The sequence below is a fragment of the Lemur catta genome, chromosome 12, assembly GCF_020740605.2.
Source record: "Lemur catta isolate mLemCat1 chromosome 12, mLemCat1.pri, whole genome shotgun sequence".
Taxonomy (NCBI): domain Eukaryota; kingdom Metazoa; phylum Chordata; class Mammalia; order Primates; family Lemuridae; genus Lemur; species Lemur catta.
Genome location: NC_059139.1, coordinates 41,484,701 through 41,502,597, shown reverse-complemented (window position 1 = coordinate 41,502,597; position 17,897 = coordinate 41,484,701). Strand labels below are relative to the sequence as shown.

General features: G+C 35.5%; 1 protein-coding gene across 2 annotated transcripts in view; it reads left to right on the top strand.

Annotated features, from left to right (window-relative positions):
• The window catches only part of TRIM23 (tripartite motif containing 23), a 33,313-nt gene that overhangs the window by 351 nt on the left and 15,065 nt on the right, over positions 1–17,897 (top strand). For both annotated transcript variants that reach the window (XM_045565862.1, XM_045565863.1), the window contains exons 2-6: positions 7,099–7,261; positions 10,431–10,552; positions 13,067–13,345; positions 13,925–14,107; positions 15,401–15,616. In XM_045565862.1, coding sequence (XP_045421818.1) covers positions 7,099–7,261; positions 10,431–10,552; positions 13,067–13,345; positions 13,925–14,107; positions 15,401–15,616 — 963 coding nt within the window. The remainder of the gene's footprint in view (positions 1–7,098; positions 7,262–10,430; positions 10,553–13,066; positions 13,346–13,924; positions 14,108–15,400; positions 15,617–17,897) is intronic.

Here is a 17,897-nt window from a genome sequence, read left to right as displayed (position 1 = left end):
CGCTAGCCTGAAGTTTCTTGGTCTGCTCATGCCAGATGTCATCGTCGACAGCTGGAACATCTGTGAAAAGCAGCTTGTGGGCATGTGGGAGTGACCTGGACCGGTCTTATCCCAGGTTCTCTGGTTTTAGTTAAACTCAACAGGCATAAATTAACATATTAAGCCATTATAATTACCAGGTACTACATTAGGTTTTTTAGCTTGTTAATATCTACTTAAGAGATGTTACTTCCCATTTTATGGGGAGGAAACCCAGGTTTAGGTTAACAAGTGTGTGGCAGAGCCCAGGATTGACGGGCCTTAAAGTCTTTTTCACTGTTGTTCTACTTCTGTACTCAGACATCAGTTATTGGTTGAGCTGGCCTCTTGGCTCTTGGTACAGTCTATCAGAGGAAATGGGGAATCTTTTTATGTTGGAAGGCTGCATTAATTTAGCTGTAATCAAATAAGGCCACATTCAAGAAACTTCAATTAGATATACTTAAAAATGTACATTATTTTGCAAAAGTCTAACTACTAGATACTTAATAATTTTTAAAAAATGAAAACTATTTCTTAATTTCAAAGTTAACAAACTTTGTTAACAACTTTGTTGTGTCTGCTTTTTGTTGAAAAGCATTTGAATATTTGGTTGCAGCATGAAGATGTGCAGTTTTGGTTGATCCTCTAGATCAGCAGTCCCCAAATTTTCTGGCACCAGGGACTGGTTTCACGGAAGACAAGTTTTCCATGGAGGGGGGAGGAAGAAGGTGGAACTCAGAGGGTGATGCCAGCGATGGGGAGCCGCTGTAAATACAGATGAAGCTTCCCTTGCTGGCCTGCTGCTCACTTCCTGCTGTGCCACCCGGTTCCTGTTTCACAGAAGACAATTTTTCCCCGTGGAGGGCGAGGGGTGAGGGTGGAGCTCAGGCGGTGATGCACAGTTGGTTCCTAACAGGCCAGTGACAGGTACCTAGCCACAGCCCAAGGACTGGGACCACAGCTATAGAGGGGTATCACTCATTTGTGGCCTTAAGAGCATCTTGATTTGGGTTAGGTAGGAGAACGTAGATTCACAGCAATAAGTGGTTGAAAAGCAAGAAAGCATTTTTTGGGCATGTTGCCGAAGGCATGGGTATTCTATTGCATTTTCCCATATTTCATTTGGATCTTTCTTAGCATCAAACGATGACTTTAAAATGTCAACTACTGAGGGCTCAATCAATTCCATCTGTAGTTACTTAGGTGTCTTGGTGATATCAACTATGTGAGGCTGAAATGCTAATTTGCGTGTTATGTCATGATTCTCAAAGTCAGTGAGCCTTTCATTGTATTCTCCAGTTAATAGCTCTATCATAGCTGTGTATTCTTCAAATGACTTGCATATGTCATACTGCTCATCAATGACTTTTGCTAGCTGGGGAACATGTCTATCTGAAATTTCCTTTTGAAGAAGTGTTTTGAGAAAAGATATCTTCTTTCAATAATTCACATTGCTGATTCTGTTCTTCATAAAATTTATCTGTTCTCACAGAGATAAAATATTGAGATAGCCAACTCACTTTACAATGATAGGGCAAATCCACACTGAATACCTCATGGTTCAACTTTAGCATGTTATGAACCTGATGCCATGTGGCATTTGCATGAATATATTAATAGTTAACAATGGTTACAATTTGTTGCAAAGTGTCCATTAAAATAGTAGCTTCAACATAGAGATTTTGCTGATGCAAGATACAATGAAAAGAAATTAGAGCATTTGGATCTGTTAACACCTTTTTTGTCTGTGCGATAAACCTTTCATGTTCTGCTGTCATGGAAGGTCCACCATCTGTGCATATGCTCACTAAGTTTACCAAATTCAGTCCAACTTCATGACATTTATCTTGAAAGTTGTCGAAGATATCTATTCCCTGTATGCTGTTTGCCAGAATGCCCGAAGTGAGTAACTCTTTGTAAGCAAAGAAAATCTTCTGTTATGACCAAAATGAAGTATAAACCTGTGCTGAGTCAGTAGTGTCAGTTGATTCATCCAAAGCAATTGAATAATACAGATTTTCCTTTTGAAGTATTGCATGAAGTCCTGTTAAGTTGAAGGCTATTTCATGCTGCCAATCAGGATGGTTCCCCTTGAAAGAGGCAGTTGTTTGTACTTTGAAATATTTTCAGGGTCTAAGCATTCTACAGCTTCAACAATGCATTCTTTCACAATTTCTACATCACTGAATGGCTTCCCTTTTTTCCTGAGTATATAAGTTACTTTATAAGTTGCTTCAGTGGCATTATTTCCACGTCTTATTGCTGCTTGCAAGAATTGTCTTTGCTTTTGCTTTTCGTCTTTTTATTTCTGCAATGCAACCTTTTGTGCCTCTTCCTCTGATTTAAAATATTTGTTGTCTTTATGAGTGTCATAGTGCTAATGACCTTGAGTGTCTTTAATGTTGGTGTTGCAGTATCAGAAAGCAAGCAAACCATCTTATCTTTAGCAGAAACAAGATAGTAATGCAATTCCCAATCCTCATTAAAAAATGTTTTCTTCCTTAAGCATTCTCTTGGTGTTCTTTGACATGGTGGGCTATTAAGCAGACAGAATTAAAAAATACTGTTGAGCTGTGCAACTATTCATAAGTCCAATTCAGACAGCAACACAGTGCATGGTTGTCAAAGCTGATAACAGACTGGCATACTCTACCTCCAAAACTCTTGCCAACCAGCCTTGTGCAGTAGTGGCGCCAGTCAGGCGGGGGACGTTAGAAGTCATAAGCATAGCAGCCATCAATTTAGCCCTTATGACTTACTAATGTTCTAATTGCACTGGTCAATCTGGGAGGATTATTTTGTTGAAAATATAAAAGAACAAAAATGTATTAAAAAAATAAAAGTATTTGTTCTATACAATTTGAATTCAGTCAAACGGCCACACTTAAGGACTTTTAGAAGGCTTAAGCGGCCTTAAGCCCTCAGGTTCCCCACTCCTGGTCTGTCAGCACTTTTCAGAAGTCTCCAACTGCAGCATAGCTGGGCATTAATGCTAGGGTTTATGAATTGCCTTATGCTTGAAGTTTGAGATTCTAACGTGTATAAATGCTCCAAAGTATATTTATTAAAAGATCAATTGAAATATATGGAACTCATTTTTCCCTTCTACTGTATGTATGGAAAGATCTGGAAAGGCGAACTGACCTTAGTAGTTTATAGAGTCATCTTCAGGGTCATCTGTAATCAAAGAGATTTGGTAATTCTCATTTCTGGTTACACATTAGGACCATTGAGGACTTTTAAAACACTACTGATGCAGTCCTTCCCCAATTCTGATTAGATTGACATCAGTATATTTTTAAATTTCCTAGGAGTGATTTTAATGTGCAACCAGGGCTGAGAACCACTGAACCTGATAATATCTGAAGTTGTTTTAATATCTTGATTAATAGACACCTATGATTTTTCACTTAATGTTGGTTTTATATGACTGCAAATGCAATATTTCTTCCTGCAACTTAGTAGCAGTCAACATTGGTGGTTGTTGATTCAGTTGACCTTTAAATATTAATTAAGTTATTCTGAAGGTATATAGCATATCTAAGATGCAGAGGAGCCATCATTATTAGGCATGTTGTATGGTTGAGATTTTATTTACTGAATTGTGCTTTTGTTAAGTGGAGAATATCTGCAGAGTATTTTGTGAATTAACTTGAAGTTTAAGTTGTTTTATTTTGTAATTGGAATGATATTCATTGTGGTTTCTATTTTGGCTACCTCGTTTGCCTTATAATCTCAAATGTGTACCAAAGCCTGATGTAACTCCAGTTTGTTGCAGGACAGAATTTGATATATTAGAGTCCTACCTTGTTCATTTTCATCTTTTTTTTTTTTTTATTTTGAGACAGAGTCCCACTCTGTTGCCCGGGCTAGAGTGCCTTGGCCACAGCCTAGCTCACAGCAACCTCAAACTCCTGGGCTCAAGCAATCCTCCTGCCTCAGCCTCCCAAGTAGCTGGGACTACAGGCATGTACCACCATGCCCGACTAATTTTTTCTATATATATTTTTAGTTGTCCATATAATTTCTTTCTATTTTTAGTAGAGACGGGGTCTCTCTCTTGCTCAGGCTGGTCTTGAACTCCTGAGCTCAAATGATCCACGTGGCTCGGCCTCCCAGAGTGCTAGGATTACAGGCGTGAGCCACCACACCCGGCCTATTTTCATCTTAATATGTAAAATGTTCCTGAACTGTGCAATGTGATAGTCCTTTTTGACAAGATCTTCATGCCATAATTTATAATAGATATGGTAGAATAAATTTTTCTTTTAAATCTCATCATTTTTATAGATGAAAGCAAGAAGTATTTACTGGATAGTAAATGTTGAAGTATATAATGCTAATATTGTACGAAATGGCCACTTTCTTAATGGACAGGTTAATAATGATAGATTTTTTATTATTAGGAAAAACAGAAAAATCTGATATTGTGAAATAATTTTCATTTAAAAAGGAATCACATAAAGTTTCTTTTGCTTAGTGAGCCTTCTTAGTCTTTTTAAAATATGGTCTAGTTTATTAAAATTTGATTTATATGTAATAAGTTTGAAGCTTTCTTTGGCATTTTAATGAGGTATAAAATTAAAAGCTTTTTATGCTGTTAGCAACAATTCCTATTCATAGATACTGAGAAAAGAATTTCTTGCTCCATTATTTACTGAGTTGATGTTTGCAAAATAACTTTATTTGTGGACCTGTATTTATTTCGCTAATCAATAAAATTTTACTAGTGCTTTTTGAAAAAATCTGGTAGCAACATAAGTTCTTTTATCTAGTGTATGTGATGTTACATATCACATATGTTAGAGATATAAGATATGAATGAACTAAGCAAAATTCTAATTTCATTCTTTAGAGTTTATTGTCATAAATAAGTTTATTATAGTATCACAATAATGAGAGTGTTTATAAAATATTGCATTTATTTTATAATATCTAATTGTATTATGAATATCTTTTCTGTATATAATTGAATTTGATAAAGTGAAACTTTTTTCTTCTCTTTGTAAAAAACGTAGGATAAGTTGAAATACGTATGTATGTGTATAATAGATACAATATGTGAGTAGCTAGCTGTTCCCCAGCTGTTTCCCTTTCTCATAGGGAACCAGTGTTCCAATGTTATTGGTTTCCTGCATATGCTTCCAGAAAGATAGGATGCTTATATAACAATATATAAAAATATTTGCTCTTCTTTCTCTACCATTATGCAAAAATGAATGTGCTCTATCATTTCTCACTTTGCCTTTCTCATATGAAATCATTCTATGTACATAAAAAAACTTCCCAAGACTTTCTCCCTAGTCTGTGTAGTTTTATAGTATATGAATGTACCATAATTTATTTTCCAGTCTGGTGTTGCTGCGTATTTACTTTGTTTCCAATCTTTTGCTAATACAAATGGTGGTGTTAGGAATAATTGATAGATCTTGTCACACATGTCTGATATATTTGTAGGATAAATTCCTGCAACGGGAATTACTGAGTTATTTAAACTTTTGATATGTATTGCTAGGTTGCCTTCCATACAGTCTGTATCTCTTAAACAATTCACAGCAGTCCTCAATGTATGAGAATGTTTGCTCTCTCATATCTTCAGATCTAATCTGATTTTAGATCTAATCTGAAAAAAATGTAGCTTTAATTTGCATTTCTTTTATGAGTTAGGTGGAACATCTTTTCATGTTTTTAGAAAGTTATTTTCATTTCCTTTTTTTGAACTATGTTATGCTTTAGTTTCTTCTGAACCATACTAAGATACAAGAAATTTATAAATTATCTGTTTATTTACAGTGAAAGATGTTTGCATCTCAAACATTAAGACCAAATTAATTGCAGAGTTAAATTTAAAATTGTAATGGATTTAGTCTGATTTCTACCCTGCCAGACCCTTCAGACTCTAATTGTCTTTATATTTTTATTTTTGGACTTTATTTAAGCATGTAGGTGCTTGGTATTAGGAATACCCTGTTCCTGAGGGCTCTTTGGTCTAACAGGGAAAGACAGGCTGACAGGCCAACAAAGGTATTAGAGTGTTTTGGGTGTTGCAGTAGACACCTATCCAAAGCACATGGGGCCCCATAGGATTGTGTGGTCCTTTTCTCTGCATTAGCATAAAGAAAGAGACACAAAACAGTTACATTCTGGAAACTACAAGCTGTTTGATATAGTTGGAGCTTATGGCCTGAGGGATGTGGCAGTGAAGCAGTAAGACAGGTGCCAGATTGTAACAGGTCTTGAATGGCAGACACAGGAGTTTGGGATATGATTGAATTGCTCATTGTGGGTATTTTTTTAAAAAATTAATTAATTAAAATTGTGAAACACTACAGATTTACTTAGAAATAAGCACTGAAAATGCTTTATTGCTATAAGAACAGTTTATTGTCTATTTATAAAACATAAACTTATAGACCTGAGAATCAGAATAAGCCAATTCTTACAGCCTTTCTTTTGACTGGCCTTGAGCAAGTCATGGACCTGTAATTGGAACTAGATAGACAAAATATTTTCTAACCCAGAGCTGTATTTATTAATCAAGAACAGAAATTGAAATTTAAGATGATTGCTTTTTTGTCTTTAGATTATTTGATATGAATGGATATTAGAAGATATGTGAAAATTACTTATAGTCTTTTCTTAACAAGTTCTTTGTCATTTACAAGGGAAATTGTCATCCCAGACCATATTTTAGATTATTTTGTCAAAGTTAATGAGGGATTTTTGGGGGTTAGGTAGTTGCCAACTTTGGTAGAATTACATATTGTTTTTACAGATTCAGATGTAATGAGTCAAACTGTAATTTTCAAAAGATAAAGATGATGTTAATATTATCTTTGTCCCTAACCCTTAGTGTTCAAGGAGATTTCACTATGATAAAATTTTGGCAGGGTTTTTCAGATGGAGTTACTAAAAAGTGATTTAAGGTTTTACAGCCTAGACAGTTTTTTTTCATGGAGGAATAAAGTAACAATGTTGATTCAATACATTAGATCAGTTTTCTTTAAAGCCTGAAATATGTGTGCTTGTAAAATTATTTGAAGAACACATGTCACATGTTTCCTTTTCAAATATTAGGTGCTGGAGTGTGGAGTGTGTGAAGATGTTTTTTCTCTGCAAGGAGACAAAGTTCCTCGCCTTCTGCTTTGTGGTCACACAGTCTGTCATGACTGTCTCACCCGCCTACCTCTTCATGGAAGAGCAATCCGTTGCCCATTTGATCGACAAGTAACAGACCTAGGTAGGAAAATTATTTGTATGGATTTAATATTGAAAATTATTCATGTAATACAAATATCATAGAAAACAATTTATTTCCACTTGATTTTTGAAATGATAAAATAATAAGGAAGTTTCAGAAAGCCTGGTTTCTATTAAGGTTAGTAGTCTACCTGTAAAATATCCCACTCTTAGTTATTAATTTTATTTCATCTTCAGAGATATTTATATTCTATACTTATATGCAAAGACAAAACCTAAGAAAAAATTGCTACCCTTATTGAAAGAAATAAGAATTTTCATCACAGAGTAAATAATTTGCCTGAATCTATTAACGCAGTAAAACAATGTTTTCTTTACAAACAAAAATAATGAAAATACAAATAAGTCATTTGAGTCTCAGCATGTTTTTATTTACTAATATCAGAAACAGAAGTGTTTGTAGCTTGTGATAACTACTCCTTATTTTCTGTTAAAGTTAGTTAAAGGATTTTGTGGATTTTTTTCAGTTTCTTGCATACTTTTAAAACTTTGCATTACATATTTCAAAATAAGTTACTACTTTGGGATACCAGATTTGGAAATAATAACATTTATTAGTATTTGAACAATTATTTACAAACATAAGTTCTGTAAGCTTACTCATTTTGATGGGGGAGTTTTCCCCAAAAGAGTTTCAGGTTGCTTTTTTTTTGAAGGTCAGTATACTATTTAAGACCATTTTAATGTATTCATTTTATATGCCAAGTGGAATACATTGAAAATAATTTATTCATTAAAAAGGAAGCAAAAGTATCCATATTTTTAGGTTGGAAGCCTTTAAAATGCTAAGAAACATGGTTTTAAATGTTTTCTTGTAAGGAAAGAATAGGTTTCTTAAGGTTTTGGTGGTCTTTGAAGCAAATAAGTAGTATGTCTATTTGCCAGACAACTAATATAGGATAGTGATAGCGTTATTATAGGTAACATTAACTTACTAATACCCAAGAAATAACAGGGATGGGAGAAATATCTCTATTTTGAGATTCTTTTATTTGGTGTTTTTTTTTTTTTTTTTTTTTTTTTTTTTGAGACAGAGTGTCACTTTGTTGCCCGGGCTAGAGTGAGTGCCGTGGCATCAGCCTAGCTCACAGCAACCTCAGACTCCTGGGCTTAAGTGATCCTACTGCCTCAGCCTCCCGAGTAGCTGGGACTACAGGCATGAGCCACCATGCCCGGCTAATTTTTTTGTATATATATATTTTTAGTTGGCCAGATAATTTCCTTCTATTTTTAGTAGAGACGGGGTCTCACTCTTGCTCAGGCTGATCTCGAACTCCTGACCTCGAGCGATCCACCCGCCTCGGCCTCCCAGAGCTAGGATTACAGGCGTGAGCCACCGCGCCCGGCCCTATTTGGTGTTTTATTTGGTAATGTATGCATGTATCATACCATTTCTTTATATAATACTAATAGAAATGGTAATGTTTTGCAAATGGTGGATAGAACCTTTCTTCCATCTTTTTGGAGTGTACTTTACCTTCTCTACGTTAATACCACAATGTGGGGTGTTACCATTCTCAGTGTTTAGCCAAATTAGAATTTATCACAGTGAATGATTGGTCATATCTTACGTTGAAATATATGACTGCTATCAGATCAACATTAAAAATAACTCTGGCTTAGATAGAAATTGTAATTACTGTAACTCATAGGTTTTTACTGTGGAGTATATTAGTGACCCTTGATATAGTTGGATTTCATTCTTTTTTTAAAAAATCTGTTTTTAAATATATTATAGCAGTAATGTCTATATACATTGTGGAAAATTTGAAAAGATAAAAAGTAGGAAGAAGAAAAATCATTTATAATTTCTCTCTAGGAGAAAACTACTGTTAATGTTAAAGGTCATAATTATAATTAAAATTCCTCTTGAGTTCAAGAGAATATCAGCAGTTATTAGTACTGTTCATCAATATTTCTGGTTCTCCTCTTCTGTCCATGTGGTGAAATTACACTTCCCTGCCCTCTTATAGTTAGGTATGGCTGGGTGATTCCATTTAACCAGTGAAATGTGAGAAGAAGTGAAGTGTTAACTTCCAGGTTGAAGTTGTTGAAGGAAGTTTATGATGGTTCAAGGTAAATCCTCCCCCCTGCTACAGTGAAGTGGTCTAGGTGGACGGAGCTTTAGTAGTCTGTGTCCCTGGCCATGGAAAGTTGGGTACAGAGCCTCTCTTGTTTTCCCCAACCCCTGAGATGCTGCATGAACAAAAAGTAAGTCTTTGTTGTGTTAAGCTATCGAGATTGTAGAGTTGTTTTGACAGTTACAGAAACATTAAGTAATATATTTGGCAGTACCTAGATACTGCTAGGAGTTTATGTATCTAATATGTTTGTTATATAATGACTGAATATTTGGAAAATTGTCAAGACCATATTTTGAAATGGTCATTTATTATATTTCTTGACTTTTATATAAATAGAGTAGATAGAATTCAGCTTGTTGTAGAATACATGTTATAATAAACATTAAGGGAAGGCCTTGTGGGGGCAAGGCTGAGGGAGAAATGCTGGGTGGGCTGCATAGTGGTACTTGGGAAACAAGGTCACAGAAGTCAGAGAGGAGGATAAACATATTTAGCCTAGTTTTTTGGAGAATCACAACAGGAATTTTTGTTTTATTTAAGAAAAGAGGAGCCAAGAGGAAGGGGAGCCTTGCAGGCAATGACTCCATCATCCTTTTATACATTTATTCATTCAATGAACCTATATTAGGTGGCAGGTATGTCAGATGGTATTAGAAGCTCACAATAACAGGTATTCCTTCTAACTGCTGAAGGATCTGGATTTTATTTATAGGCTCGAGAATAGTGTGTGTGTGTGTGTGTGTGTGTGTGTGTGTGTGTGTGTGTGTGTGCGCGCGCGCTCATGGATTGCAATGTAAAATAGGATTTATAATATTAAATGATAGAAAAATAATAGAATTTTAACGTATGTTTCTACTTGGAATGCTGAGGGGTTCTTCTGTTTTTTAAAAAGTACATTAACAAAGCAATTGTTCTGTCATGAAAAGAAAATGGGGAAAATTTGAATTTTTAAAATTTAGACATTATTAATGACTGAACTATATATGATATAGGAATTACTTGTGAGGTATGGGGTAAAATTAATATTCTATTTTGTTAGATTTAGATTTTGTTTGTATATTCTAGGAGATTCAGGTGTCTGGGGATTGAAAAAAAATTTTGCTTTATTGGAGCTTTTGGAACGACTACAGAATGGACATATTGGTCAGTATGGAGCTGCAGAAGAAGCCATTGGGATATCTGGAGAGGTATTTATTGATTGAACTTGGTGAAATGTTTGTTATGAATATGAATTTTTCTTCTAATGTAAAATATTTGCCATTAATAGCACAGTATTGCCTCCTTCAGCAAGCAGATTTCTAGAAACACGTTTCATAACCTTACTGTTCTGAAGACAATACTGTTCCCAACAAAACAAAAGTAAAACTAAATCTTGAATTCTCTTAAAATACCATGCCTAATTATGTTTTGTGTAAACTGTTGTCTTTATCATAATTTCATTTTATCCAAAGACAAAGTGAAAAGAGTAAGAAGATGGAAGACTAAGACAGATGTGTAAGCTACGTTAGAACAGAGGACGCAAATGCAAATCGGTCAGCAATAAAGTACGAGGAAAGAAAGAAAAACTCCATGAAAAAGGCAATTTAATGTAGAGGCAAAATGCCTTAAAGATAGCAGTAGCTTCTGATAGAATTATTACTGTTAAATATCTTCAAGAAAAGGTTAAATTATGTGTAGATGTACTCTGTATCCAGATGGGCAGATATCTAATAAATATTAGAAAAATTCATTAACTGTGGATTTTAACAAGGTTAATATATATTTTTAGCACCTAAAGAATTATCTGCATAGCTATATAATAAAGGACATAGCTTTAGTAGACTTATGGATATAAGAATATTTGTAGTAAATAACAGTGATCTTGGTGATCGACTTTAAAACCACAGATTTTGTATCAAGGAAAAAAATGCCAGATTCATTTCCACTTCCCTTTTATTAGGTGATGATTTCTTTATATTAAAGTGAATCATTGAAATGAATTTCAAACCAAAACATTGTTTTCTAAAATTTTTGTAGCTCTTTTAGATGCTATATATCTTTTATCTATATTTAAAAAGACATTATGGCCTGGGCATGGTGGGTCATGCCTATAATCCTAGCACTCTGGGAGGCCAAGGTAGGAGGATTGCTTGAGGCCAGGAGTTCAAGACCAGCCTGATCAAGAGTGAGACCCTGTCTCTACAAAAAATAGAAAAATTAGCTGGGCGTGGTGGTGCATGCCTGTAGTCCCAGCCTACCTGGGAAGGTGAGGCAGGAGAATTGCTTGATCCCCAGGTATTTGAGGTTGCAGTGAACTGTGATGACACCACTGCACTCTAGCCTGGGCAACAGACAAAGATTCTGTCTCCAAAAAAAAAAAAAAAAAGACGTTAGACTGTTATCTAATGTTGACCATGTAAATTATTTATTTGTCAGGTCTGTAAAGCAGAAGACATGAATTTTTTATGGCACATCTACATATTTGTCATAATTGCAAACAAAACTGTTCAACTATGGTTCATTTTTTATTTAATGTGATAATGACACCATTGATGTGTTTTTTAATTTTTATTTCTGAAAAAATTTATACCAAATATCTCTCCTTCCAATTATGGCTTTTTAATATTCCTAAAAGTGTTAAAGTCATTCTTCATTATCTGATATAATTTTTTTACTTACTTGTAATGCTTTTTAGTAATTATTAAAAATTAGAAATATTACATATATGTAGGTTTTATTATTTTTTTAATTTGCTTAAATTAGATTGTGCATTAGATTCACCTGTGTAGCTGTTAGACTACACTTGTGTATATTTAGAAAAAAGTACACAAAGCCCAGGCTTCATCCACAACCTCTTGAAATAAGAATTTCCCAGGTTGGAGTCTGGGGATCTGTGTTTATAAAAGTTTCACAGGTAATTCTGATGCATCTCCCAGATTATCTAAATAGCATTTGTGCTTCTGTCCTTCCTATACATCATCATGACAAGTAGTGTTTAAAGCAATGAGAATGTGTTAGACATAAGATTTTTTTAGTCTTAAAAAAATACTTCTAACCATGGTTTAGTAAAATGAGGGGATTTGTTGGAAGAGATCTTTGCATTGACAATAAATGTATGAGAATAGTTTTATTTTTGACCTCTGATTTATAACATATATTAACAACCAATTTTAGAAATAGCCTCTCACCCATAGAAATGACTACTTCCTCTAATGAATAGTGAATGACCTTTGTGCTTAATGACCATTATATTTTCATATATTGATATAAAGGCTAGTCAGTTAGAAAAGATTGTGGGCCTCTGTATTTCAAAAATTGTCATCTTGGCCAGGCGCGGTGGCTCACGCCTATAATCCTAGCACTCTGGGAGGTCGAGGCGAGTGGATCGCTCGAGGTCAGGAGTTGGAGACCAGCCTGAGCAAGAGCGAGACCCCGTCTCTACTAAAAATAGAAACAAATTAGCTGGCCAACTAAAATATATATAGAAAAAATTAGCCGGGCATGGTGGCGCATGCCTGTAGTCCCAGCTACTCGGGAGGCTGAGGCAGTAGAATTGCTTAAGCCCAGGAGTTTGAGGTTGCTGTGAGCTAGGCTGACGCCACAGCACTCACTCTAGCCAGGGCAACAAAGTGACACTCTGTCTCAAAAAAAAAAAAAAAAAAAAAATTGTCATGTTATACTGATGGGGTTCAATTTTAAGGCATTAATTTTTCGTTTATCAGAGCATCATTCGTTGTGATGAAGATGAAGCTCACGTTGCATCTGTGTATTGCACTGTGTGTGCAACTCATTTGTGCTCGGAGTGTTCCCAGGTTACGCATTCTACAAAGACATTAGCAAAGCACAGGCGAGTGCCTCTAGCCGACAAACCTCATGAGAAAACCATGTGCTCTCAGCACCAGGTGCATGCCATTGAGTTTGTTTGCTTGGAAGAAGGTTGTCAAACTAGCCCACTCATGTGCTGTGTCTGCAAAGAATATGGAAAACACCAAGGTCACAAGGTATGAATTTAATTAAATTGGATGAGTCTAATTAGTTTACCAGCTCACCATTTGTTTTCACTGACCAGGTTGTATATGTAAAAGGAATTGAAGAAGAGTTAACTGGTGAATGAATTGGGCTTGGTTGCATGAAAAGTAATGAGAGATTTAATTTCTGAATGTCATAAACATTTCAGAGAGGTCTCATGATTCTTTCTTTACTGAAAAATAGCTTTCCAACAGGAAATAAAAATTCTCTTCTTCATTTGCATGTTTTCATAATATACTGGATTATTTTGACAATATGTCTATTGATGAACTATTACTTATTATAATTTTAGAGACAATCTCTTGGTCTCTTATTTAACAATAAATGGACTTCCAAATTTTTAAATTATTTCTTTGTGGAATAAGTAGTTTCCTTATGAAAGAGTGAAAGTAAATTAGTATTTTTTACCTTTTTATGCTGTATTTTTTCTTAATGTACATGAAAGCTGCTTATGGCTGATGTTTCTCTGTTTTAATAGGAAGGATTTAAATAGTTTTTTATATCATTAGTCAGTACTGAGTTATTTTCTATAATTATGTTGCATTTTATAGCATTCAGTATTGGAACCAGAAGCTAATCAGATCCGAGCATCAATTTTAGATATGGCTCATTGCATACGGACCTTCACCGAGGAAATCTCAGATTATTCCAGAAAATTAGTTGGAATTGTTCAGCACATTGAAGGAGGAGAACAAATTGTGGAAGATGGAATTGGAATGGCTCACACAGAACATGTATGGATTTTTTTCCTTCCTTTTTTACCTGCTTATTCTTTTTTCTTTTTTCATTTTCACCTTCTAGTAATTATTTATTGAGCAATTACAGTGTGCCAGTACTGCCCTAGTCACTGGAAATAGCTTTTTAAAAAAAGTCTCTGTCTTCATCGAACTTAAAATTCATCATAGAAGAGAGAGAGTTTCAAATGTGGTAGCTATTTGTGGGGAAGGAGTACAGGGTGCCTTGGCAGTGGATAACAGGGGCAAAAATCTCTGAGGTCAGCGAAAACTTCCTAGAAGTGAAGTCTAAGCTGAGATATGAAGGCATTCAGTCATGGAGCAGGGTGGGGTAGGGTGTGAGTTTTCACAGGGAGGGAAGCATGTATTAAAATGCCTAGAATTGAGGACTGGACCTATTGGAGAAACTAAAGTTTATTGTGGTTGGAGCTTTGAGTATTGAGCAGAGAATGGCAGGAAAAGAGGTTGGAAAGTTACAGGCCAATCATGTAGGATCTTGGTAGCCATTTTAAAGAGTTCAGTACTTAGTTTAAGGGTTGTGATGAGCCAGTGAGGAATTGACATGGGAATGATGTAATCAGATTTACATTAAGAAAGTTTGTTCCTAATATAGAAAATGAATTGGAGGAGCAACAAGCTTGGAAGCAGGAAGATGCATTAGGATGTTGTTGAAATTACCTAGTTGAGAGATGTTTGTGGCCTGTAATACTAGGGTGGTGAGAATGAAGAAAAGTAGATGGATTTGAGATTTTAAAGACATAGAATGGGTTGGTCTTAGTGATTAATTGTTAGAATTGATTGGATAGGTAACTTGGAGGGTCAGGCACTTAGGCCAAAAGAAGGCTATTGTAATAATCAGGTGAGAGATGATGATGGCTTGGATCAGGTTGGTATTATAGAAGTGGAGGTGGTGAGGCATGATCAGATGCTGTATATATTTTGAAGTTGGTAGAATTTGCTGGGGGACTAGATGTGGGATATAGAAGAGAGGTGTTAATGGAGTTAATTGGAGTTAAAATTACTGCTCTTTTTTGCCTTTAACAACCTGGAGGATGGAGTTGCCATTTACTGAGAGGTAACTAGGTTTGGGGGTGGGGGAGACTGGAGGTTAGATGTTCCATTTGTCATTTATAAACAGTGGGATATCCAAAGTCTGTATTTGAGGGGAAAAAATCTAGCATAGAAATTTAAATTTTGGAATTTAATATACAATCTATATTAAATTTTCAATATTTTACATATAAAATCTTTGTTAAGTTTATAATTGCTTAAAACTTATTGTGACTTCCATAGGTACCAGGTACTGCAGAGAATGCCCGCTCATGTGTCCGAGCTTATTTTTCTGATCTACATGAAACTCTATGTCGTCAAGAAGAAATGGCTCTAAGTGTTGTTGATGCTCATGTTCGTGAAAAACTGATTTGGCTCAGGCAACAACAAGAAGATATGACTATTTTGTTGTCCCAGGTCTCAACAGCCTGCCTTCATTGTGAAAAGACTTTGCAGCAGGTAGGTAGTTTAAGTGTGGTTGGGGCCTTAGTTGTAAAGTTAAGTAGGTAATTACAGAGGTACACGCTAGTCTATTTTATTAATTTGATGAACATTTTATATCTGCTGCATGTGTTGATGCACTTAGGACATGGTCTGTGACCTCAGATTGCTCCACCAGCCGTATCAGTGTCCCTTCCTTCAAGATCTGCCCTTCCCCCACCATAAAGCCCTGGGTTCTAGAAGCCTTCTAACTTCACATCATTCTTCAGTCATTCCAAATCCTTTTACTCTTCTTTGCCAAGCATATATGTACTATTCTTTCTGCTTGGAGTGCCTATATCTCTTTTTTTCTTCTTCAAGGTCCAGCTCAAATGTTTGCTCTTCTTCGGTCTTTTTTTTGCAGGGGTGGGGGTGCCTCTGTAGCATGTGCTATCTACCTATGCTCTAATTCAGTTGTTCTTTACTTCACTATCAGAGTAAACACATGTTTTATGATAGTTGAGGTATCATAAGCAGTTCATTACCCAGTTTGCAGATGATTTACTTTTTAATAAGTGAGATACAAGATTATTGTAACAGAACTGTTAGTCTTACACATTTTTTTTTTTTTTTTTTTTTTTTTGAGACAGAGTCTCACTCTGTTGCCCTGGGTAGAGTGCAGTGGCGTCAGCCTAGCTCACAGCAACCTCAAACTCCTGGGCTCAAGCCATCTTCCTGCCTCAGCCTCCTGAGTAGCTGGGACTACAGACGTATGCCACCATGCCCAGCTAATTTTTTTATTTTTAGTTGCCCAGCTAATTTCTTTCTGTTTTTAGTAGAGGCCGGGTTTTGCTCTTGCTCAGGCTGGTCTCGAACTCCTGACCTCAAGTGATCTTCCCGCCTTGGCCTCCCAGAGTGCTAGGATTACAGGCATGAGCCACCACGCCTGGCCCCACATTTTTGTTTTGGATCTGCTTTTATAAGTGGGAGATATAAGGATAATTGCTGCCATAAGAATTTCAGAAAAGTTTCAGTCTATCTTTATTGATACGCTGCTAATAATTGTGTGATTTCAAATCATTGTAGGCTAAACCATTTACTGTTGTAGAGCTTTTTCTCTTATATGAGTGTGGCCAGCCTGTATCCTTATCAGTCTTGAGTTATCATTTGGTCCTTACTATATTGAATTGTAGCAGTTGATGTATATGCCATTTATTAAGTTGTTTTTCAGCTCCAATCCTATTTTTCTGTCCTCTGCTTTGTGATGCTGGGGCTAGAACTCTACAAACCACATATCTGTGTTGCCAGCTGACTACGTGTTAGGCACAACCAGGAGGGCACTGAAGGGAGACTGGATTGTGGGAAGTGGCTTCTGTGGGTTCCTGTTTGCTTGGCATTCTGGTGAATGCACTCCTCTTCTGAGGAGACCACCTTCCTTGGAGGTCTGAGTTTAGCTCCCTGGGGCCCCTCCTGCAAATTTCTAAGTTTTAATAATTTTAACCTCTTCCCTTTATTTCCTTAGCCCTGGAGGTGGGAGCTATTTCCTACAGTTTCTGTCTCCATGATACCTCAGAGTTCTTTCTACTCTTTGAGTTACCTAGTTAATAACTATACCTAGTTAACAGTTCTTTATATTAAGTTCTTTCTGTTCAAATAACTGGTATGATTTGTGTCTTCTGATTGGACCTTGAATCATACAATATACCTGTTTATCCTTCTAGATGCTGACTGGATACGTATTATTTATCTTACTGTCTCTAAATTCTTTGTGTCTAGCTAGAGCTTAATAAATACTTGTTCAACTCATGGTGGATAATCAGGCTACTAGCAAAATTGGAATGGAATCATGTCCTAAATCATATTTACTTGAATACTTAAAAGTATTTTCATATTTATTTTATGAAAAAGTATATCTACAGTTACTTAAATATTTTAAAGTGTTTTAGAGTTTCTGAAGCGTCTTGTAATTGTTAATGATACGGTATTATCTTCACTATGTTAATGGAAAAGAAATCGGGGTCTTGTATTTATTTTTCATATGGACCTATTAGTTTTCTTCTGTTTTATGGCCACAGAATCTTAACCAATGTTCTTAAAAGTTCCCACCACAGAGAAAATAGACAAAGGAATAGATGAAACATCACAAATTTATTTTCACTTTTGAGAACAAAACTTAATCATCCCCCCCCTTCAAAGAAATTATGTATCATCTAAGTTCTAGGCATTATGCCAGATGCGGAATATTTGTTTATTCATTTAGCAAATATCTTTTGAGCACCTAATATTGCTATGTATATTTTAAGTACTTAGAGTATATTTA